The sequence below is a fragment of the Rhinatrema bivittatum genome, chromosome 6, assembly GCF_901001135.1.
Source record: "Rhinatrema bivittatum chromosome 6, aRhiBiv1.1, whole genome shotgun sequence".
NCBI classification, from domain to species: Eukaryota; Metazoa; Chordata; class Amphibia; order Gymnophiona; family Rhinatrematidae; genus Rhinatrema; species Rhinatrema bivittatum.
This window is the reverse complement of record NC_042620.1, coordinates 2612870-2638081: the sequence shown is the minus strand read 5'-3', so window position 1 is coordinate 2638081 and position 25212 is coordinate 2612870. Positions and strand designations below refer to the sequence as shown.

Here is a 25212-nt window from a genome sequence, read left to right as displayed (position 1 = left end):
GTGCAGACATGTAGTCAGCATTGTAGAAGCAAGCTTCATCGAAGACATCCCTGTCAAAGCGGCCGGCTTCACGCAGCAGGTCAACAGTGGCAGGTGCCGGCTGGCCATGGAAGGCGACGTTGGGGTTGTAGCCCTGGAAATGGATGGGGAAGAAAACCTGCCAGCTGTTGATGGTGTTCATACGACAGCGGTTCAAGAATTCCGTGTTCAACTCGCTATTCACCCCAGTCACAAAGAATAAGGTATCCACAGGGTGCTTCTTGGAGATAATGTCCATGATCTTAATTTGGGAGGGTGCATCGGTCTTCACACTGATCCAGGGGATTTTAACTTCTGTGTACTTTTGCTCATACTCTGCAATCTTTTCCTTCACCTCGCCAAAGATGTCATTTTGGCTGACCTGCTGAGCTTCAAAGGGGTCATAAATGAAAAGGAAGGTGAGCAAGGAATTCTCATTGGTCTCGAAGGCGGCGGCAGCATAAACCTCCAAGAAATGAGCCACATATTCCCGGTCTGGGACAGTGAGCGGGAGAATAATGTTGATACGGTTAGCCTCAGTCACGTAAGGCATGGGGATGATTTCCACTTCACTTAAGGGCCGCAGCAGATGAACTCGCTTAGTAAGAGAACGGCTGTGGCCTTTCTGGGTCACCAGCTCAAGCTGCAGATCCAGGGTGTAGTCCATACCACGCATTGGGTCAAAGCGCCGGTAGCCATTAACCAGCTGCTGTTTACGGATGTGCAGCACTGGCTGGTACTTCTTATTCAGCTCCTCCATGGCCATCCCCATCACATCGGTCACATCTGCCATGTCCACCCCACGCAGCTCACATTTAGGGGAGCCGTCAACACAAGAGTACACCTGGTTCTCAGTGAAATAGTCCCAGCGCAACACCTCAAAGCGAGTCTTGGGTTGGAAAGGGCGGTTGATGCCGACTGGCCAGGTAGCAACCTCGCTTTCATCTGCAGAGAGTGCACTGGTGTTCTGAATCTCCAGCTGCCAAGAGAAGGGGAGAATTACTAGAGAGAAGAGCCATGCAGAAGTGCTGATCTCCTGCAGCCTAGGAACCTCACTCTGGACATTTCAGTACCACAGCAAACCTAACACACAATCTCTCCCTAGCACCACTTACAAGCCCAAGAGAAGGGGCAGGAAAGAGACAAGCCAGAGGGAGGGAAGAGAAATGGAGACTCGGCCAGCAGGAGGAAGAGGAAGAAAGACAGGTGAGAAATGAGTGAGGAATCCCTTCGTTCATAAGGATTCTGGGAAATCTCTCTCATTATTCCAGCTCAGTTCAGAGTGGTAGCACTGATCACTCCCATCACACTGTGCAATCCCTCCTCCCATCCTCATACTGCAAGCTAAGGCCCTGCTCTCCCTCCTCCCCATTCTCCTTGTACTGTAAGATAAATCTCTCTTCCCTCTTTTCACCTTGTGCTACTCTTTTCTTAACCCCACTCCAATTACCTGAAGATGCTGGATCTCCTCATAGGTTCTTTCTAGCTCAATTCTGGCAAATTGCTTGTGCAGACGGTACATCTGGATGGGATCCAGCACAGGATGTGCAGTAAAAGCATTTTTAAAGTGCAGGTCATTCACTCTCTCTAGATCCATGTTCTTCCCCAGCTCAAAGTAATGATACTGCAGCCCCTATGCAGGGATAGGATGAAAAAAGATTGCCTTTTATAAGCAGGGCCAGCTGCTATCATCAGAAACAGATATAATTCAAGACATGGCAGGACTTCCCATCCTATCCTGCTGATGCTCCAACAAGCTTAGCCAGGGCGAATCAGTTGGAGCAGGGAACCAGTGAAGGCCTCTGCATACCTGAAGTCTCTGGAAACTCCTGGCCCACTCGAAGCGATGCTGAAGGCAGCTGAATCAATTCCTTCTCACCACCAAGGCAGCACCCCACCGTTTCACTCATCCCTATTTTCCCACTATACCCTCACCAGTCCCCAGTTTGTCAGCTAGAAACTGCTCCTCCAGCCTCTCCATGACCCTGCCAGCAGGGGCAGGGGCTGGCATTCAGGTGCCTCTAACAGGATTCTCTTCCTCCTATGCAAGTCAGATCAGCGATTTGATTGATGCAGGAAGGCGTGGGATCGATGCGCCAGACCTACTCTCCTGCTGGCTGGGCACAGATCTAATGATGTGCTAGTGAGGTTTTGTACAGAGAAGACATCATCGGCTGGCAGGAACATTGAAAGTGTGGACTAACAGTGTTATCACCCCAAGCAGTGAACATTACAACACTCCTGATCCAGAAATGGAGAAATTACTTACCTGATAATTTTGTTTTCCTTAGTGTAGACAGATGGACTCAGGACCAATGGGTTATGTGCTCCCCTGCTGGCAGATGGTGACTGAGTCAGGTTTCAAAGCTCACATCACCCCAGATAAACCCCTGCAGTGACCTCAGCTATTCAGTATTCTCTTCAAAAGCCCTTGTGGACTTACTATTGAAGAACTTGAATACCACTTAATAACTTGATTAAAAACTGGTAACTAAAAGTGTACTCAACCAAACATAAGTGCTGAATCCCAGCAATATTATTGATGCCCTGATCTAGGGATAGGGCGACGGCTTAGCCGTAATCTCTTTGAATCGCAATTCACCTCATGGGGGATGCCTTGGTGCCTCTCTTGGGCAGCCGTGAGCGGGATGCTGAGTCCATCTGTCTACACTAAGGAAAACAAAATTATCAGATAAGTAATTTCTCCATTTCCCAGCGTGTAGCCAGATGGACTCAGAACCAATGGGATGTACAAAAGCTATGCCTGGGAGGCTGCCCTTGGTCTGGATAGCACCGCCCTTGCAAAAGCTGCGTCCTCTCGAGCCTATACGTCCAGGCAATAGAACCTGGAGGTGGTGTGTAAAAGGAGGACCCCGTCGCTGCTCGGCAGATGTCAAGTGGTGACAGTAGCTTAGCTTCCGCACAGGAAACTGCCTGGGCCCTAGTGGAATGAGCTTTAAGTAAAGACGTTCCTGCCTCTACATAAGCTCCTATGATCACTTCCTTGATCCAGCAGGCTATGGTAGTTCGCGAAGCTGCTTTGCCTTGTTTCTTTCCACCATGAAGAACAAACAAGCAGTCCGTCTTGCACACCAGTTCTGAACATTCTGGATACCGTACCAAAGCCTACTGTCATTTAAGTGGCATAGGAGTGTCCTTGCATCTATCTAGGGACAGTAAGGAGATGGACTGGTTCAGGTGAAACTCTGAGACAACCTTTGGTAAGAAGGAAGGAATGGTGCGAAGCTGTAATGTTCCTGGATTCAACCGGAGGAACGGTTCCTGACCTGACAGCGCCTGTAGTTCAGAGATGCGACAAGCCGAGCATATCACTACCAAGAATACAGTCTTCATCGTTAACAGGTGTAGAGACAGAAGGCGCAGCGGCTGAAAGAGGCCCTGCTAAAGGGTCCAATACTAGATTTTATGTTCCTTAGGGGGGGGCCCGGCCATTTTAAGGGTGGTCGGAGGTGTTTAACCCCTTTTTGGAAACAGGCCAAGTCCAGATGTATCGACAGGCAGGCTCCATTCACCTCGCCTCTGAAACGAGAGAGGAGTCACCTGGATCTTAAAGTAGTTAACGGGCAACCCTTTGTTCCAGTCATCCTGTAAAAATTCCAGAATCATGGGGATCTTGGTTGTGTAAGGGGTAAACCCGTGCTCCTCGCATCAGGCCTCAAATATTCTCCAGATCCGCACGTACGCCAAGGATGTTGAGAACTTCCGCAAGCGGAGCAAGGTGGCAATTACTGCTGCTGAATATCCACACTTCGTCAGGTGAGCCCTCTCAAGGGCCAGACCATAGGGCAAAACAGAGTTGGGTCCTCATGAAGGACTGGACCTTGTTGTAGAAGGTCCCTGTGCAGAGGGAGGCATAGGGGGTTCTCTGCCAGAAGCCTCCACATATCTGCATACCACGGGCATCTGGGCCAATATGGAGCCACTAGAAGGACTAATTCACCATGGCATTCAATCTTGTGAATGACCTTGCCCAGCAGAGGCCACAGAGGAAAGCATACAGTCAGTCCTCCTTTGACTAGGCCTGGACAAAGGCATTGATCCCTTGGGAGTGCTGATCTCTTCTGCGACTGAAGAATCGGGGGACCTTAGCCATTGTGAGATGTGGCCAGTAGGACAATGGATGGGACGCCCCAGCGATCTACCGGGAACTGGAAGGCTCTGGTCGACAACACCCGTTCCTCCTGGACTCAGACTCTCCCTGCTGAGAAGGTCTGCTCTGACACTGTCTTTTCCCGCAATGTGGGAGGCAGAGATCCCTTGTAGATTTAATTCCGCCCATTCCATAAGGGGGTCTATTCCTAGAGACACTTGGTGTCTTTTGGTTCTTCCCTGGCGGTTGATATAGGCTACCTTTGTTGAGTTGTCCTGCATCACGCGGACCGCCTGGCCCTGGAGTCTGTAGTTGAATTGTAGGCATGTTAATCTGACAGCTTGGGCTTCCAGGCGGTTTTCTGCACCAGCGTGCTTCTTCCTATATCCATTGCCACTGGGTTGTCAGTTCCTGACAGTGAGCTCCCTACACTTGGAGGCTCGCGTCCTTCGTGAGGAGTAGCCAGTTTGGTGGGGACAGGCTTACAACCCTTGCTTAGGGTGAACTTCCTGTGGCCACCATTGGAGCTGAGAACATACTTCTATCAGAAGGTGGAAGCGAATAGAGTAGTCTTGAGACAGTGTATTCCAACGTGACAGCAGGGAGCATTGACGTGGCCACATGTGAGCTCTTGCCCAAGGTACTACCTCCAGGATTGACGCCATCAGGCAGAGGACCTGAAGACAGCTTCACACCCTGGGGCACATTGTATTTGTCAACAGATGCACATGGCCCATCAGCTTCTTTATCCTCAAAGGCGCGAGGAGGTCTTTGTCCTGCTTGGTGTCAAATTGGACTCCCAGGTACTCTAAGGACTGGGAGGGCTTGAGGCAGCTCTTGTCCATGTTCACAACCAGGAGTGGATTGGCCTATCGGGGGATCGGGCTTCCCCCGGTGGGCCGGTCGCTCCCATCACGTGTTTTTTTTTTTTTTTTTAAACTTCCCGGCCAAAGACAAGAAGAGGGTCTGCTGGCGCTGCGGCCCGAAGAGAAACCTGCGGGGTCGCGGCAGAGCCATCCTGCCACAGCCGGAAGACAGCCATGCGGGGCCAGAAGAGAGGCCTGCAAGGCCGCGGCAGAGCCCCCACCAGAGCCCAAGCAGAAGGGGTGATGAGCCGCCACCGGAGCCCAAGCCAGCGGTGGCTGAAGAAAGTGAAGAGAAACCCGAGTGACGTCCGAGAGGAAAAAAAAAGAGGCCACGAGCCGCTGCCGGAACCCAAGCCAGTGGCGGTCAAAGAAAAGGAAAGGAGGCCATGGGCCAACGCGAGAGTCTAGGTTGGCGGTGGTGGAAGAATGGGATAAGGGCCAGAAGCAGTGTTAGTTGAGGCTGGCAACTGCGGCTGGGCCTTTTCTTCTTCCCTCACTTGCCCCCCCCCCCGGACCGGAACAGGAAGTAACGTTCAGTGGGGTGTGCGGGAAGAAGAAAGAGCCATGCCGCATGAAAAAAAATAGCGCCGGCAACGGTGGCCCCGAGCAATAGCGTGGGCACGAAGTAAAATTAGAAGCAGCCAGAAATCGGCACAGGAGACAGCAGAATTAGCCTCCTGTGGCCGATGGGATTCTTCTTTCTTGGCATGCGGGGGGCTGGAGGAGGCGGCTGCTGCAGCTACAATTTGTGCTCAGGGGGGAGAGCATGTCTGTGTGGTTGACAGTGTGCATGTGTAACTGTGACTGAGAGCCTGTGTGTAAGTGAGAGCATTTGATTGAGATCATCTATGTAAAGTGTGTGAGAGAGAACATGTGTGTGATTGAGAGAAACTGGTCAGAGGTGGTGTGTGTGTATATAGGAGAGACAATGGAAGTGACTGGTGTATCTGTGAGAGAGAAAGTGATTATGGGAATGAGAAGCCTGTGCATGTGGCGAGAGCTAGCATAGGAGTAAAACCTGGGTGTGTGAGAGACAGCATGGAAGTCAGAAGCCTGTGTGTACGTGTGCGCATGAGAGAGAGACTGGTCGGGAGATGATTGGTGTGTGAAAGACAGAAACTGGTCATGGGGGTGTTGTGTGTGAGTGAGTGAGAGTGGGCACTAAGGAAGAGGACCATGAGTACAGAGCTTCAGCCACTACTGCTTCTGGTGTGTGCTACTGGCCTGCATGGAAGGGGAGTAGGAGAGCTGCTGGGAGGGGGTTAATAAAAGTGGCTTTTTAAGCTTATTTTTCTTGATTGACTGCCATTTTAATTACTGAATATTATGTGATGTGTCTGCTGTTTTGAAATATTTTATTGGTGTTTGGAGAATTTTAAATCATTTTTATGAGTTTTTAATTGTTGGATGTTATTCTGTTCATAGTTGTTGTGAAACATTTATTCTGCTTATTAGTATAGTTTTACAATTATTTCTGTGTGGGGATCTATAGCTGCTTGCTAGTTCTGTTTTCCTAATTGGAGGTGTATTGGTGTTTAGGGCCTGATTTAATATTTGTAGTGTTGCCTTTTCATAGGTAGGGTTGTTACTGTTTGAGTGTATTCCATAATACAGGTGTAACTGTGTGCGGATTAGTTTATGTGCATTACTACAGATCCTGGGAGTATGTTAGGTCGGGTCTGTGTATGTGACAGTGGTGAGGTATTTTACTGTATCAGTCTTATTTGTTGTATTTTCTCAAGAGCACATGCATTAGTGATAAACTGCTGTCTTTTCATAAGTAGGGCTGTTGAGCCTGGTAGTTGGAGTTTGTGTTGCTGTTACTGAGATGACACCAGAACCAGAATATCTTTTTTGTAGGGTGAGTTGTACAGGGAATATCATAATTTGGCTTTACATCCATAATTGTGGGTCAGGGGGGTTCCTGTGGATGCAAACTGTACTTTTACATTTAGCCCCGTGACGATCATGGGTCAGTGTGTCACATATGTAAGAGCCATCTGTCAGGTGTGTCCCGACAGAAAAAAGGTTGAGAACCACTGTGCTAGAGAACAACTAATTCATGAGCATCTCAAGGTGACTGGAATTAAAAAGTTCCCAGGTATGGAGAATCAGGGATTTTTTCTATCCTTATTAGTTTTAATTATTGAATATTATTTGATGTCTGCTCTTTTGGAAATATTTTATTGGTGTTATAGGGAAATTTTCAGAAATTTGTATGAGTTAAATTACTGGAGGTTCTATTCATCAGCAGTTTTGAAATATATATTTTTAGTATGATTTTTCTATTGTGATGTTTTATAGTTCTGGATTTTATTGTTTGATGTTTTATGAGGAATGATGGTATTTTCTGTTTTTCTATTGCTGCATTACACACAGTCTAACTTATTGTGATTTCCAGTTCAGTTTGTCTGTGCATTTTATGGTCCCTTTATTCTGTATTTGGTGACTCACCAAATTGTATGTGTAATTGAATAGCTATGGGCCAGTATGGAGAAAAATCCCCCGGGCCACTATTTTCCCCCACAATCGGCCCCTGTTCACAACTTAACCAATTTCCTGGAGGCTCTCTTCCAACGTCTTCACCCGGATCAGCCAGTCGTCTAAGTAAGGGTGCACCAAGGTCACTTTTCCTCAGTGCCACCGCCACGACCACCATAAAACTTTGGAGAATGTTCTGGGGATGGTTGCCAATAATATTAAAGTAGGCCTCCAAGAGGTCCAGGGAGATTAGGAACTCTCCCTTTTGTACAGTCATTCTGACAGAGCGGAAAGTTTCCATATGGAAGTGGAATATCTGCAGATGACGACTGACGCTCTTGAAATCCAGGATGGGCGAAACAAACCCTCCTTCTTGGGTACAATGAAATAGATGGAATAATGCCCTATATTTTCCTGGGGACATAGGTACCGAAGTGATAGCCCTCAAACTGAGGAGCCTTATCAATGTAGATTCCACTGCCAGTTTCTTGTGCTGGGAGCGTAAGGGCGACATCATGAACATGTCCCGAGGGATGCTGCAAAATTGCGACCAAAATGATAAGGGGAATGGAACAGCTCCCCTATGAGGAAAGACTAAAGAGGTTAGGACTTTTCAGCTTGGAGAAGAGACGACTGAGGGGGGATATGATAGAAGTCTTTAAAATCATGAGAGGTCTAGAACGGGTAAATGTGAATCTTTTATTTACTCTTTCGGATAATAGAAAGACTAGGGGGCATTCCATGAAATTAGCAAGTAGCACATTTAAAACTAATCGGAGAAACTTCTTTCACTCAACGCACAATTAAACTCTGGAATTTGTTGCCAGAAGATGTGGTTAGTGCAGTTAGCATAGCTGTGTTTAAAAAAGGATTGGATAAATTCATTACCTGCTATTAAGTTGATTTAGATAACCACCACCACTATTACTAGCAATGGTAACATGGAATAGACTTAGTTTTGGTACTTGCCAGGTTCTTGTGGCCTGGATTGGCCACTGTTGGAAACAGGATGTTGGGCTTGATGGACCCTTGGTCTGACCCAGTATGGCATGTTCTTATGTTTTTAAGAGTATTGGGGTAGGTGCTGCTGAATTTCCCTCTCTCATGGATGGCCCAGTCATGGATGCTTCCAGCTAAAGCTGTGGCTAACCTCTCCTCTGAATGGGAGGAGCCAGGCTTATCAAAGTCCAAGGAAGCCAACTCTCCTTGGACTTCCTCAGTGCTGGCACAGGTTGAAGTTTAGGTCAGGCTGAGAAGCCTTCATAAGACAAGCAGTACTAAAAGCAAGGCGCTTAGGATTCTTGGTTGCCGGCGCCATTGGCGGTGGTAGCTGTACGTTCCAATCGGCTCATGCTTAAAAAGTTATCTGCGCACAAATTTAGAGCGCCTAGATGGGGCGCAGTGAGGCACGTGCTTGGGTCGAGCAATAAGCTTTTGCTGTATGTGTTTATGACGTGCACTTAAGTATGTGAAGTAATGCGCACAGCGCCTTTCAGAGTTGTGCGTACCCGTAAATGCTGATGAAACGCGCACAGCGCTTTCAGTTGTGCACATAAGAATGCGCTGCTGCACGCACAATGCAAGTGCTGTCAGAGTTGTGTGCGCAAGAACGCGCTGACGTCACGCGCCCAGCTTTCAGAGTTGCGCGTGTAAGTACGCGCTGACGATACACTCACAGCTGACGTACTGCGCGTACCTGCGTTCTACGTGGGGCCATAGGACGCATATAGAAAGGTGCTCAAGATGGCACAGATGAGGCCCACCACGTGGTGTGCCTAATGCGGGACCTAGCCCACCGAGGAGGGGGGCTAGGTCCTTACCCTCTGTGGGAGCAGGAAAGACGCCGGTACTGATAAGGTCGTGCTTACCCGTCCTCCAACTGGGAGGGACCGTGTTTGGAGAAGTTCTGAGGGTCTAGCCCTCCCTGGGCTTCCTCACAGTGCTGACACAGGAAGGATTTTAGGTCAGACTGTGCAGCCCTAATATGGCAGGCAGCACAAAGAGTGTCGCTTCTTTGCTGCCAGAGCCAGTTGTCTTGTGTGTCCAGCCAGCTAGTGCTTGGATTCGAGTGTGCACAGATCCACCCTGAAGTGCGTACGCATAAGCGCCCTCGAAAGTACACGTCCAGTTGTGCGCGAGCATATGCGTGCACTTATACGCACCAGTTCGCTCGAAATTATGTGCTCAGGTATGCGCACACAAGCCACCTTCTCTCGTGCCGTCGCCAGCTCCTAGCAGTACTGCCCCCTTCTCTCGTGCCGTCGCCAGCTCCTAGCAGTACTGCCCCCTTCTCTCGTGCCGTCGCCAGCTCCTAGCAGTACTGCCCCCTTCTCTCGTGCCGTCGCCAGCTCCTAGCAGTACTGCCCCCATCTCTCGTGCCGTCGCCAGCTCCTAGAAATACTGCCCCCATCTCTCGTGCCGTCGCCAGCTCCTAGCAGTACTGCCCCCTTCTCTCGTGCCGTCACCAGCTCCTAGAAATACTGCCCCCATCTCTCGTGCCGTCGCCAGCTCCTAGCAGTACTGCCCCCTTCTCTCGTGCCGTCGCCAGCTCCTAGCAGTACTGCCCCCTTCTCTCGTGCCGTCACCAGCTCCTAGAAATACTGCCCCCATCTCTCGTGCCGTCGCCAGCTCCTAGCAGTACTGCCCCCTTCTCTCGTGCCGTCACCAGCTCCTAGAAATACTGCCCCCATCTCTCGTGCCGTCGCCAGCTCCTAGCAGTACTGCCCCCTTCTCTCGTGCCGTCGCCAGCTCCTAGCACTACTGCCCCCTTCTCTCGTGCCGTCGCCAGCTCCTAGCAGTACTGCCCCCATCTCTCGTGCCGTCGCCAGCTCCTAGCAGTACTGCCCCTTCTCTCGTGCCGTCGCCAGCTCCTAGCGGGGCTGCCTTCTCCCCCCACCCTAATGTTTTCAGATTCTCAGATCAACAAGTAGGCTGTCCCCTACATTGTTTCTAGCTCCTTGTTCCACAGCAGGGCCCCAGGTCCCGTCCCGTCCCCCCCCCCAGTTGTTCAGACCCCAGCAGGGCTGCTCCCCCCAGCCCCCACTGTTTCTAGATGATCAGACCCTAGCAGGATGCTCCCCGTTGCTCAAACCCCAGCAGGGCTGCCCCCTCCCCAATGTTTTCATCCTCAGACCACAGCAGGGTTGTCTGCCGTCTCCCCCCCCCCGCTGTTGATTCCAGATGCTCAGACCCCAGCAGGTTTGCTTTCCCACTTGCTGTTGCCAGATCTTAAGATCCCAGTGCTATGTACATCTCATTTGCTAATCTTGGGCCCAACGTAAGAAGGTGCTTGGCAGACTGCAGTTTGTCTTGCAGTTGTGGGCACATTTTTTTATGCTCAACCTTTACTCCCAGTGCAAAAGGGAGCGTGTGTACTGGTTAGTGTCCTCTCCTGCAAATCCCAGGCTAATGCTGGCATTAGTTATTAATCCTCTCATACAGAGAGTCACTGGCTTACCTCAGGTTTTTTTATTGCTGGAAATTTTACTACTGAGCGGGTTGTTTATTAAAGTTCCCTGCACTAATGTCAGTGTAGGCACAGGAGCAAGATTTTGCATGCCGGGACCTGTGCAGAAATAATGCTTGGCACACATAAAACAAGCACAAATCATGGGTTTCCATACACATGATTTATGCTCATTTTAATTTTACACTTGTGCGGATTGTAGAGACTCTCCCGAATTAACATGCGCTCAACCTATTCAAAAGGCCCAGCACATATTTTAACTTGGGTTTGTGCGCACATCGTGCAAGTCGGTGCACTTTTTCACTCCCCATGCACTGGCATACCATCAGCTTACTGCATCGGGAGTTAAACTCCACTCGGTCGTTCAGTGCTCAGCGTCCCCTAAGAGCTGGATGTCACAGTAAGGTTGGTGCTGCCCTTACCTGGTGTTCCTCCACACAGTTGACATTGGTGTAATCAATGATGCAACGTCCCAGCCACTCGTCAGGCTTGGCGCTCAGGATGTCGTTTCGGCAGTTCTCCAGGTGTGGTTGTAATTTAATCAGGAGGCTGCGGGACAACAAGTAGCCAAAGCCACTATAGCAATATCGTCCCTCAGTGTCTCCCCCAATGAACTCCTCGGGCCGGCCCATGTACAGATCCGTGTCGATGCTGAGGTGACTGACCAGGCGCTGGATCCGGTGCGCCTCTGTGTACGTGTCATCCTGCACCAGGTAGAACCAGTCAAACTCACTGATGTAGTGATCCAGAATATACTTTACTGTCTGGTACATGTTCCAAATGGGTCGGTCGTCTCCATGCGTGACCACAGTCATGCCGTGAGGCACTTTACGGCTCCGCATGCCGGTGAAATACACCAGTTTTTCCAGCCGGTGCCCCAGTGTCCGGTTCACAGCCACAGCCAGCGTGTTCAGTGTGGTCTTGGAGGTGAGCACTGCAGCAAAGAGTCGCTCCCGCATGCCAAGCTCTGTGCTGATGTATCTGGCCCTGAAATAGAGAGACAACATAAGGCCTGCAATCTGCATGGGAGCTCAGTAATGCTGAGATTAATGACAATCAAAAATAGAAGGGTAAGTGTGTGACCTGACCCATAGGATACACAGTAATCCATGCTTACCACATTTCCAGTATCTAGGAATAAGGTGTGCACGGTTATACTAAGAGATTAATTCAAGCTTTCCCTGTGCGACCTTTCCCTGTAGTGTCATCTCAATATCCCATCACTGAGCAGCCTCAGAGGGGTGCACTGCCCATGTCTACACCGATGAGCTGTAGAGCTGATCTGAGGCACACACAGGAGAGCTGGCACTCATCTACAGCTGGCAGATACAGAACACAAACACCCACCTGTCCCACCCCCACGTGAGCTACTCTCCCTCCCTGCCAGAATCCTCCGTGAACACGGGGTGGGAAGACGAGAAGTCTACTTGGCCATTAGGCAAGCAAACAGAAACGAGAGCTTGCCCGGATTTCTCACAGCCCTGTAGCGATACAGCTGAGGAGCAATCATCCCATCCATGTTTGACCTCTCTTTGCTGCAAGTGCAGAGATACAAATGTCCCCAATCTCCTCACCTTTCTTCCACTCTGTTTACATACCGGCACTCAGCAGTTAGCAGAGACTCTTTACACTGTCCAAGCATTTAGCAAAGTATAAATCTGACCATTATCATAACTTAGAGGACAATTCTGAAAGCCATTTATATTCACTGGCTTGGCTGAAAGTATGCATGGGCTGCCGTAGCATGCATACTCTGAGCTGTGTTAAATAGAGGTGTTCCCAGTCAGGGGAGAACAGCATGCGGACATTTCATTTTCAAACACACACACAAACGTACTATTTTGCACATAATTGGGCACCTGCAGAAATAGAAGATGCAAAGTACAGACATTTTTAATGTATAAACCCAGGCAGATTCCCTTTGAAAATTAGCTGCAAATTGGTAAAATTAATCTTACCTGACAATTTTACTTTCTTTGAATCCTGCCAGACTAATCCATACAAGTGGGCTTTTCCTTCCTACAAGCAGATGGAGACAGAGGGCAAATTCTCTTTTTTCCTGATGCTCTCCCCTCTATATAGTCTGGTGCAGAAGGGAAGGAGTCAGTAATCAGTTGCCCAAGCTGATGCGCGAGTTGCCTCCAGTTAGCCAGGGAGAGTTTGACATGCCTTTATGAAAGAAAAAAAGCTTGATCCAGCATAGTAAACTAAGAGAGAACTGAGCTTTAATTCTGCTCTTCTCCTTCTCTGCAATAATTTCCCTTGCCCTGCAAAGGATCCTTATTTTCATTATCCTTCTTATATACACATAAGTTTTTGGGGGGGAGGGGAGGGTTCTGGACTGGTTTGGCAGGACTCAAGCAAAGGAAAGTTAGCAGGTAAGGCCTTAATTCATTTTCCCTGTACGTACCTGGATCAGTCCAGACCCTGGGTTATTTATTTATTTTTTTATTTATTAACTTTTATTTACAGACATTCGTGCAGCACATCATGCCGGTTTACAAAGAACTCAGGTAGGCGATACAATAAAACAATAAAACAAAACAATGTACAAAGAATAAAATAAAAGTAAAATCATAACAATGTAACCTTAGAACAAAATACTATTTCTTACAAAAGGACACATTAACCGATCATGATCAAAAAATAAATTAAGCCGTAGGGGGGATGTTGTTTCTTCTAGGGTATCCAAGGGTGGTGCGGGGGGAAGCGGGGGAAACATAGGATGGGGTGGGGAAAATTCGAACAGAGGGGGCTGGGGAGAAATTAAATTTGGTTTGTGTCGGGATAGGCCTGTCGGAATAGCCATGTTTTGACTCCTTTCTTGAAAATTTGCAGGGATGTCTCTTGGCGTAGGAGGGTGGGGAGGGAGTTCCAGAGGGTGGGGGCAGCGACGGAGAAGGCTCTCTCTCTGGTGTGAGTAGAATGTGCTGCCTTTAGGGATGGGGTGTGTAGAGTACCTGCATGGGTTGTTCTTGTGGGTCGGTCCGATGAACTGTAACGAGGCATTTCGTCGAGCCAGGTGTGGTTATGTTTGTGTAGGGAATTGTGAAGGATGGTGAGGGTTTTGTATTGTGAGCGGAAGGAGATGGGTAACCAATGTAGGTCTTTTAGTATGGGGGTGATGTGGTCCCTTTTTTGTGTGCCTGTTATGATTCTAGCCATGGAGTTTTGTAGAATTTGGAGGGGTTTGATAGTGGTGGCGGGGAGTCCTAGTAATAGGGAATTGCAATAGTCTAGTTTTGTGAGCATTGTGGTCTATACGACTGTGCGGAAATCGTGGGTGTGGAGGAGGGGTTTGAGTTTTTTTATGATGTTAAGTTTATAGAAACCCCCCTTTAGTAGCTTTTTGATGTGGGGTTTGAAACTTAGGTGTTGGTCTATGTAGACGCCCAGATCTCTTACAAACTGGGTCTGAGGGGTGGCTGTGGTTGTATTTTGGGGAGTGTTTTGTCGCATGGGGAGAGTGAAACGTTCAGGCTGCTTAGAGATGACGATTAATTCTGTTTTTGACGAGTTTAGAGCTAGATGGAGTTCGGATCCCTTGAAACGGGAGTGGTGCCGAGTGATTGGAGAAGAGCGGTGGTGGTCCCGCTTCACAAGAGTGGGAACAGGGAGGAGGCTGGCAACTACAGACTGGTTAGCCTCACTTCGGTGGTGGGAAAAGTAATGGAGTCACTGCTGAAAGAGAGAATAGTGAACTATCTACAGTCTGGAGAATTGATGGACCAGAGGCAACATGGATTCACCAGGGGAAGATCCTGTCAAACAAATCTGATTGACTTTTTTGACTGGGTAACCAAGGAATTGGATCGAGGAAGAGCACTCGATATCATATACTTGGATTTCAGCAAAGCTTTTGATACGGTTCCGCACAGGAGACTGGTCAATAAAACGAGAAGCTTGGGAGTGAGTGCCGAGGTGGTGACCTGGATTGCAAATTGGTTGACGGACAGAAGACAATGTGTGATGGTAAATGGAACCTTCTCTGAAGAGAGAGCGGTTTTAAGTGGTGTACCGCAAGGATCGGTGTTGGGACCGGTCCTGTTCAATATCTTTGTGAGCGACATTGCGGACGGGATAGAAGGTAAGGTTTGTCTTTTTGCGGATGACACTAAGATCTGCAACAGAGTGGACACGCTGGAAGGAGTGGAGAGAATGAGACGGGATCTAAGGAAACTGGAAGAGTGGTCGAAGATATGGCAGCTGAGATTCAATGCCAAGAAGTGCAAAGTCATGCATATGGGGAGTGGAAATCCGAATGAACTGTATTCGATGGGGGGGGAAAGGCTGATGTGCACGGAGCAGGAGAGGGACCTTGGGGTGATAGTGTCTAATGATATGAAGTCTGCGAAACAATGCGACAAGGCGATAGCAAAAGCCAGAAGAATGCTAGGCTGCATAGAGAGAGGAATATCAAGTAAGAAAAGGGAAGTGATTATTCCCTTGTACAGGTCCTTGGTGAGGCCTCACCTGGAGTACTGTGTTCAGTTCTGGAGACCGTATCTACAAAAAGACAAAGACAAGATGGAAGCGGTACAGAGAAGGGCGACCAGGAAGGTGGAGGATCTTCATCGGATGACGTACGAGGAGAGATTGAAGAATCTAAATATGTACACCCTGGAGGAAAGGAGGAGCAGAGGAGATATGATACAGACTTTCAGATACTTGAAAGGTTTTAATGATCCAAAGGCAACGACAAACCTTTACCATAAGAAAAAAATCAGCAGAACCAGGGGTCATGATTTGAAGCTCCAGGGAGGAAGATTCAGAACCAATGTCAGGAAGTATTTCTTCACGGAGAGGGTGGTGGATGCCTGGAATGCCCTTCCGGAGGAAGTGGTGAAGACCAGAACTGTGAAGGACTTCAAGGGGGCGTGGGATAAACACTGTGGATCCATAAAGTCAAGAGGCCGCCAATGAAGAGTGGGTGACTCGCCAGAATGATGGCTACTGCCTGGACACAATACCCTTATTCAATAAACATACACACGGTTACTGTGACTCCAACATCACTCTAAGCTTCAACAGCAAGAGGAAATGTGGAAAAAAGGATTTGCACTCACAAAGCCGGGAGTAGCTGGCTTGTTACGGCGGTTACTACCCCAAACCAAATGTGCCTGATACTTCTCTTTCGATGCACATCCAGCATAGCTCTCTGCTCCAACGGCAGGGGAGAAGAAAAACTGATACTTCACGCATACCCAGCATAGCTTCAACGGCAGGGGAGAAGAAAAAAGGATTCACACTCACAAAGCGGGGAGTAGCTGGCTTGTTACGGCGGTTACTACCCCAAACCAAATGTGCCTGATACTTCACTTTAGATGCATATCCAGCATAGCTCTCTCCTTCAACGGCAGGGGAGAAGAAAAACAACCAATAAGGGCTGTATAACATAGTCTGGGTTAAAACAAATAAGCATGGGTGTAGCTTGCTTATTGCGGCGGTTACTACCCCTACTACCCCCTAACTAATCAAGCTAGATATTTCACTTGGATGCAGCTCCATCACTGCTCTCTACATTAATGGTGGGGGAGGAAGGGAAATAGAACCAAGAGCTAAAAGAAACAGATAAGTATGAGAGAAAAAATGTGTGAAGCTTGCTGGGCAGACTGGATGGGCCGTTTGGTCTTCTTCTGCCGTCGTTTCTATGTTTCTATGGATAGTGAGGCGCTTATGGTGGCGAGGCAAGATTCCCAGTGTTGCAGAGGTTCTTTTATGGATCTTTTATGGGTTATGTCACCAATCCAGCAGAGGGAGGCAGAGAAACATTCGACTGACTTTGACGTATACCCTGGGGTGCCACCTGCAGTCCCTCAGTATTTCTCTGTTCCCTGTACGTACCTGGATCAGTCCAGACCCTGGGTTATGTCACCAATCCAGCAGAGGGAGGCAGAGAAACATTCGACTGACTTTGACGTATACCCTGGGGCACCACCTGCAGTCCCTCAGTATTTCTCTGTTCCCTGTACGTACCTGGATCAGCCCAGACCCTGGGTTGTGTCACCAATCCAGCAGAGGGAGGCAGAGAAACATTCGACTGACTCTGACGTATCCCTGGAGCACCACCTGCAGTCCCTCAGTATTTCTCTGTCTCCCAGCAGAGGTGGACGTGCCTAACCCTGCAGTCTGTGGTAGTTTTTGTTTTCTAGTGAAGTACTTAGAGAACCTAATAAAGATTAACTCCTATTTCTCTTTGTGAGAGTTTGTTCTTTTTATTTAAGTTATTTTTCAAAAAAAGTGTATTTTTCTCTTCACAGCCGTCTCACTGCCTCCCGGGAGGTTGATAGGTCCTGAAGGGATTAATCCTCCTGGTTCTGAGGCTGCCGGAGTTGGGGAGGTTTTGAACCCAGCAATCACTCCTGGCAGGGGTGATACCGGGGGGCCCGGCTCACTCACCCTACTTGGAGCAGCTCCTGGGGTCCATGGCGTTTTGGTCAGGTAAAAAAGGAAAAAAATTCCTATGTTCACGACAGCTGTCTCGCAGTTTACTTACCTTTTCGGTGTTCAGCGGTGCTGTGCCTATTTATTTTCACGCCTTTTTTTTCTTTACAATGCCGCGCGTCTCTCCAGAGAGAGTCTCTGTCCCGCCTGCCTCCCCGGAGGGGAAGGCTCATCTATTTTACTGGCAAAAGAAGTGACTCTGCCGCCTCGTGCGGCTGCTCCCCTGCCCCGGATCCATTCCGTTGCAGTGCAGGAACGGAAGCTGTTTTATCTTCTTTAAGGGCAGAGACACAGCAAATTATTCAGGGAGCTCCGGACCCACCTCCCTTGGTCCCGGGGGGGGGGGGGGGGGGGGCGCACAAGCCGCGAGATACAGGAGTATGCTTATCCGATGAGAGCCTGGAGGAGATGTCAAATTCTTCTTCTTCTTCTCCCCTTCGGAAAGCTTATAAGTCCAGGAAGTTTCATAAAAAGCACAGGGATCACTCATCTGGAAAGGGTGTAAAGCCCCGCTCCTCCAAACGGGCGAGACCTAGCGATTTTGGGGCTGGGTCAACTCCAAAGCGTCCCCTTCCTTCAGGCTCGGCTCAGTCTATTTTTTCTACTTCTGAGGATTCTGATCAGGACTCTTTGCCTGTCCCGGGTAAGTCCCTGCCGGATGTGGATCTCGGTGGAGATCCTGCTTTGGGCAGTAGTTCTGACCCTCACATAGCGGATGGGGATGATCCCAAAGTAGTCTGCCTTTTTAGAAGGGAGGAACTTAGTCCTTTAATTCCGGCAATTTTACTGGAATCGGGTCTGGAGGCTCCGGCAAAGGATTCCCGGATGGGAAATATCGACCCAGGGTTGCTAGGCCTTAGGGGGTCAGACGACATCTTTTCATCTTTCTCTCACTGACCTTTTGTACCGGGAGTGGGACACTCCTGAATTAGGTCTTAAGGTAGCACGAGCTATGGATAATTTGTATCCATTACCTGAGGAGGCTTTGGAAATTTTAAAGAGGACATCACTAAGAGGACGACTCTTCCAGTGATGGGAGCTACGGCTCTTAAAGATCTACAGGATCGTGAACTGGAGGTTCAGCTCAAGCGAATTTTTGAGATTTCTACTCTAGGTGTACGGGTGGCCATGTGCAGTAGCTTGGCTTTGCGAGCTGGCCTGCAAAATAATTCTTCCCTCTCTAATGAGGAGGTAGCACAAGCTGGTAGATTGGAGGCTACAGTTGCTTTATATGATCTCATCAGGACCTCTGCTCACTCTATTGTTGCTTCAGACTCCTCTGGTTGAGGAATTGGTCTGCAGACGCATCCTCAAAAGCTCACCTAGGGGCTTTACCCTTTAAAGGCAAATTGCTCTTTAGTAAGTAATTAGAAGATTTAATTTTGTCCTTAGGGGAGAATAAGATCCACAAATTACCAGAGGATTGTCCTAGACCTCGAAGCTCTCTCATCCCACTCTCGTTTTCGGTCTAGTAGAAGATTTCTTTCTTCTCGTCCTTCGGCTCCACCTGCTAAGCAGTCTTCAGGTAGGCAACAGAATTGGTCTCAGTCCTTTCGTGGCCACCGCTTCGGAAGACCTGGTTCTTCCCAAGCCTCAGCTGGCACAAAGTCTACCCAATGAGATATGGCTGGTCCTTTCCCCAGTTCAGATTATAGGGGGCAGACTTCCCAGGGGAATGGGCCAGATTGACGTCAGATCAGTGGGTTCTTTCAGTGATAAATCAAGGTTACGCTTTAGATTTTGTTTGGCGGCTTCACCACCTGTTTCTAATTTCTCCATGTTCTTACCTAGAAAAACGTCACGTAATGAAGGACTCTCTGCAGCGTTTAAGCGACCTCTGAGCTATAGTTCCAGTTCCAACATCAGAACATCGAAAAGGTAGTTATTCAATTTTCTTCGTCATTCCAAAGAAGGAAGGAACCTTTTGTCCCATTCTCAATCTCAAAAGAGTCAACCGTTGCCTGCGGATTCTCAAGTTTCGAATGGAAACTCTCCGTTCTGTCATAGCTTCGGTACATAGAGGAGAATTTCTAGCATCTCTCGACCTCACTGAGGCTTATCTTCACATAGGCATTCATTCTGATCATCAGAAGTTTCTCAGGTTTTGCATTCTAGGACAACATTATCAATTCAGGGCTCTCCCGTTTGGGTTAGCCACAGCTCCCAGAACATTTACCAAGGTAATGATTGTGGTGGCTGCACAACTCAGGAAGGAGGGCCTGTTGGTACATTTATTTATTTATTTAAATCTTTTCTATACCGTCGTTTGGAGGATACAGTCAACGGTTTACATCAAGGAAGATAAAATTAATGACACTGTGATTTGCACATTTACAAGAGTGCCATAAGGTTCGGTAAAATAGTTAGTGATCAAAATTGTTAAATGTAATTAATCATGTCCATGTCTCTATCTCTGTTTTTATTACAGAATTAACTTTAAAATTATGACTTGTCCTTTAAAGACTACACACTTAGTGAATACAGCAGTGTGTGTGTGGATGTTTATTGATCATGCTATGCCTGATCCTGGTTTCTATTCTCCCTTCTCTTTCTGAAAAGCTTGTTTGAAGAGCCAGGTTTTTAAACCTTTTCTAAAGGTTTTGCTGTCTCTTTGTAGTCTTAAATCTAGGTGCATGGAGTTCCATAGTATGGTTCCTGCCAGTGATAGTGCTCTCTCTCGTAACTGTGTTAGTCTTGCAGTTTTGACTGATGGAATGGTTAGGAGTGCTTTGTTTGCTCACCTTAGGTTTCTGTTAGGGATGTGTACACGTAGGGCTGTATTTAACCAGTCTGCATGTTCGTTATGTATTAACTTATGTATGGTGCACAGTGTTTTGTATTGAATTCTTTGTTCAATGGGAAGCCAGTGTAGTTCAGCCAGTGTTTCGTTGATGTGATCTCTTTTACTTTTGCCAGTTAAGACTCTTGCGGCTGAGTTTTGCAGAACCTGCAATGGTCTTAGTGAGGTGTATGGAAGACCTAGTAGAAGTGCATTACAATAATCAGTGCTCGCAAATATTAATGCTTGTAGTACCGATCGAAAGTTGGCCGTTGTCAGAAGTGGTTTAAGTTTCCTGAGGACTATGAGTTTAGCGTATCCTTCTCTTACTTTTAGAGATATGTGTTGTTTTAAGCTTAATTCGGGGTCAATTATTACTCCTAGATTCCGTACTTTTTCTGCAAGTTTTATTTGTTGATTGTTTTTTAGTGTGATTGGACTATGTTTGATTTCCGTATCTTTTCTCTCTAAATGTAAGAATTCTGTCTTCTCTATATTAATTACTAATTCCATTTGGTTTAGTAGCTGTTTGATGATATCTAGATACATGTTGGCTAAGTTTAATGTTTTCTCAATTGTATTGTCAATGGGTAAAATTAATTGGATATCATCAGCGTATATATAGTGTGTGATTCCCAGACCAGCTAGCAGGTGACATAGTGGTAGTAAGTATATGTTGAAAAGTGTTGTGGAGAGGGCAGATCCTTGGGGCACTCCCGTTTGAAGGTTTATTTTTTTTTTATATAACGTCTTTAATTTGTACCTGAAAATATCTGTCATTGAGATATGATCTGAACCACTTGATAGTTTTGCTGTTTAGGCCTATTTCTTCTAGTCTATTTAAGAGTATGTCATGATTTACAGTGTCAAATGCTGCTGACAGGTTAAGCATCACTAGAATATAATGTTTACCGTTATCAAATCCCCTCATGATGTTATCTGTAAGTGCAAGCAGAAGTGTCTCTGTGCTTTAGTGTTTTCGAAAGTCATGTTGTGATGGGTAAAGGATGTTATTGTTATCTAGGTGTTCTGCTAGTTGCTTTTGTATAGTTTTTTCTATTAACTTTGCGATTAAGGGTAGGTTTGATACTGGTCTGTAGTTACTCAGGTTCAGTGGGTCACTGTTTTTCTTTTTTAAAATAGGTTTTACGATAGCTCCTTTTAGTGCGTCAGGCATGGATCCTTCCTCTAGGGATAGATTAACGATTTTTGCCAGTGTTGGTGATACAGTGTTCGCTACTTTTTTTTATGTCTGCAGTTGTAATTGTGTCAAGTGCATGAGGTGCAGGATTAAGGTTTTTTTTTTAGCATAGTTTCAATTTCCATTTCTGATACTTCATTGAATGTTGGCCATTGCATTACATCTCTTTCCTTCATTTTAATTACTTGTTTTGCTGTATTTGGGATTTTTGTTTTTAGATTTTTTATTTTATACCATCTGTACCTGGACGACTGGTTAATTCGAGCGAAGTCGAAATCTTTGTCGCTCAACGATCAGCAGGGTCATCGACCTCTTACAGTCTTCTAGGCTGAGTGATCAACAAGGACAAGAGTCACTTAGTCCCTTCCCAGTCTCTGGAGTTTTTGGGTGCACTTTGACGCTCGTCAAGGGAAGGTGTTCCTTCCGGAACATCATCTTCTCAAGCTCCAAACACAAATCCGAGACTTGCTGTCTATTCCTATACCATGTGTACGAGATTACTTGACAGTCTTAGGCTCAATGACCTCTACTCTGGAGTTGGTTCCCTGGGCCTTTGCACATATGAGGCCACTTCAGTCTGCGTTGCTTTCGCGCTGGAATCCAGTTTCTGAACTATACCACCTTCCCCTTCCCGAGACAGCTCGATTCAGCCTGGATTGGTGGTTACAGCCGGCAAATCTTCAGAGGGGAGTACCTCTAGAGATTCCGGAATGGAGTGTGGTCCCTACCGACGCCAGTCTTTCAGGCTGGGGAGCGGTATGTCAGAAAACATCTGTTCAAGGTCAGTGGTCCGAAGAAGCAGCGTGGTGGTCGATCAACCAGTTAGAGACCAGAGCGGTACGCTTAGCCTTGATCGCTCTTCAACCTCTCCTATGCAGGAAATCGGTACGGGTTCTTTCCAACAATGTGACCATGGTAGCGTACATCAACTGTCAGGGAGGAACTTTAAGCTTCCTGATAGTGCAGGAAGCACAACAGCTGATCTCCTGGGTGGAACATCTGCTCAGCATCGCAGCCTCACACATTGCCGGGGTAGACAACGTTCAAGCTGATTTTCTCAGTCGGCATCATCTCGATCCAGGGGAGTGGGAACTGTGCGAGGAAGCCTATCAGTTAATATGCAACAGATGGTCCACACTGGCAGTGGATCTCATGGCCACATTCCAGAATTCCAAGGCCCCTTGGTTTTTCAGCCGCAGGAGGGAAAGAGGAGCAGAAGGAGTAAACGCTCTGGTACTTCCTTGGCCAAACAATGTTCTTCTCTATGTGTTTCCACCCTGGCCTCTGATCGGCAAGGTCCTGCGTCGGATAGAGGTTCAGCAAGTCAACGTTGTTTTAGTGGCTCCGGAGTGGCCACGCTGTCCATGGTTCGTGGCCTGGTCAGTCTAGCGCTGGACGGTCCCCTGCGGTTTCAGGATCTACCATGCCTCCTGTCTCAGGGTCCGGTTTGTTTGGAAGAGGTCTAACGCTTCTCTCTAGTGGCATGGCTTTTGAGAGGCGTCGGTTAAAGAACAAAGGTTACTCAGGTGCTGTGGTAACTACTTTATTACTTTCTCGTAAGCCTTCTACATCTTTGGCTTATGCGAGGGTGTGGAAAGTTTGAGTCATGGTGTTCTGCACATCAATTAGATCCAGTACACTTCTGATTCGGATATTTTATCCTTTTTACAAGATGGTTTAGTGAAAGGTTTGTCCTGCAGTTCCTTACGTGTCCAAGTTGCAGCTCTTGGATGTTTTCGGGGTAAGGTTCGGGGATTATCCTTGGCCTCACATCCGGATGTAGCATATTTTCTCAAAGGTGCACAACATCTATGTCCTCCGTTCCGGAACCCTTGTCGTGCATGGAGTTTGAATTTGGTTCTTAGAACTCTGTGTGCGGCTCCCTTTGAACCCCTTAAACATATGACTTTGAAAGATCTTACGTTGAAGGCGGTTTTCCTTGTGGTCATCTCCTCCGCTCGTAGAATTTCGGAGTTGCAGGCCTTGTCTTGCAGAGAGCCCTTTCTTAGAATTTTTGATACGGGAGTTTCATTACGTACTGTGCCTTCTTTTTTGCCCAAGGCTGTATCTTCTTTTCATTTAAGATCAGTCGATAGAGCTTCTTGCTTTTCAGTCTTTAGATCGTATGGATCCTTCCTCTAAGGATCTTAAGAAATTGGATATACGACGGGTACTGTTACGTTATCTTGAAGTTACCAACAGTTTTAGACTGTCTGATCATTTGTGTTGTGGAGTGGTCCTCGTAAGGGTCACAATGTTTGCGGCAGTCAAAAAAGCAAACAGAATGTTGGGAATTATTAGAAAGGGAATGGTGAATAACACGGAAAATGTCATAATGCCTCTGTATCGCTCCATGGTGAGACCGCACCTTGAATATTATGTACGATTCTGGTCGCTGCATCTCAGAAAAGATATAGTTGCGATGGAGAAGGTACAGAGAAGGGCTACCAAAATGATAAGGGGAATGGAACAACTCCCCTATGAGGAAAGACTAAAGAGGTTAGGACTTTTCAGCTTGGAGAAGAGACGACTGAGGGGGGATATGATAGAGGTGTTTAAAATCATGAGAGGTCTAGAACGGGTAGATGTGAATCGGTTATTTACTCTTTCGGATAGTAGAAAGACTAGGGGGCACTCCATGAAGTTAGCATGTGGCACATTTAAAACTAATCGGAGAAAGTTATTTTTTACTCAACGCACAATTAAACTCTGGAATTTGTTGCCAGAGGATGTGGTTAGTGCAGTTAGTATAGCTGTGTTTAAAAAAGGATTGGATAAGTTCTTGGAGAAGTCCATTACCTGCTATTAAGTTCACTTAGAGAATAGCCACTGCCATTAGCAATGGTTACATGGAATAGACTTAGTTTTTGGGTACTTGCCAGGTTCTTATGGCCTGGACTGGCCACTGTTGGAAACAGGATGCTGGGCTTGATGGACCCTTGGTCTGACCCAGTATGGCATTTTCTTATGTTCTTTTTGCTTGTTATTACTGCTTGAATGTCCAGGCTCCAAGTTCGGCAGCCTTCGGAGAGAGTGTTCTCCGAGCGGGACTCTCTGGGTCCCACCCCAAGTAAATCAGCTCTGGTACATCCCAGGGTCTTGACTGATCCAGGTACATACAGGGAAAGGAAAATTGGTTCTTACCTGCTAATTTTCGTTCCTGTAGTACCAGACGCCCACCCTTTATGTCTGTGTATGGCAATTATCTTTTCAGAGAGTCCACTCGTTCACTGTTTTGGTTTTTAAACCGCTTTTCATGCTGTCTACTTTTCTTAATGTTTGTTTATTCCCATGATTTTGTTTTTTGGGATTCTGCTTCCATTTAGGATTTGTGAGTTGGAAGTACGTTATAGCGTTAGATAGATAGTTTTTTAGTAGTTACATTTCTGCTTTGATATTGTTCAATACTGATGGACTGAAGGTGGCACCCCAGGGTATACGTCAGTCAGTAGAATGTTTCTCTGCCTCCCTCTGCTGGATTGGTGACATAACCCAGGGTCTGGACTGATCCATGGTACTACAGGAACGAAAATTAGCAGGTAAGAACCAATTTTCCTTTCCTCATCATCCTGTGTTATCAGTGCAGACAAATGGGATGTACATGAGCATTACCTATCCCGGGAGGGAGTATCCCAGAGCTGCTTCTAGGATCCCCATCGGAAAACCTGTATCCTTCTGTTCTTGAAGGATCAGCTTATAATATAATATACATAATATAGTCAACGAATGCAGTGATGCCCATGTGGCTGCTCTACGAATATCCGCAGGTGCTATCACCTGGAATTAGTTACCAGAGGATGTGACAGGGCAGTTAGTGTAGCTGGGTTTAAAAAAAGGTTTGGATAA

General features: G+C 47.3%; 1 protein-coding gene across 1 annotated transcript in view; it reads right to left on the bottom strand.

Moving 5' to 3' along the window:
• The window catches only part of CHPF (chondroitin polymerizing factor), a 54791-nt gene that overhangs the window by 3395 nt on the left and 26184 nt on the right, over positions 1-25212 (bottom strand). Inside the window, 3 exon segments of the mRNA XM_029604975.1 lie at positions 1-997; positions 1469-1651; positions 11365-11929. Coding sequence (XP_029460835.1) covers positions 1-997; positions 1469-1651; positions 11365-11929 — 1745 coding nt within the window.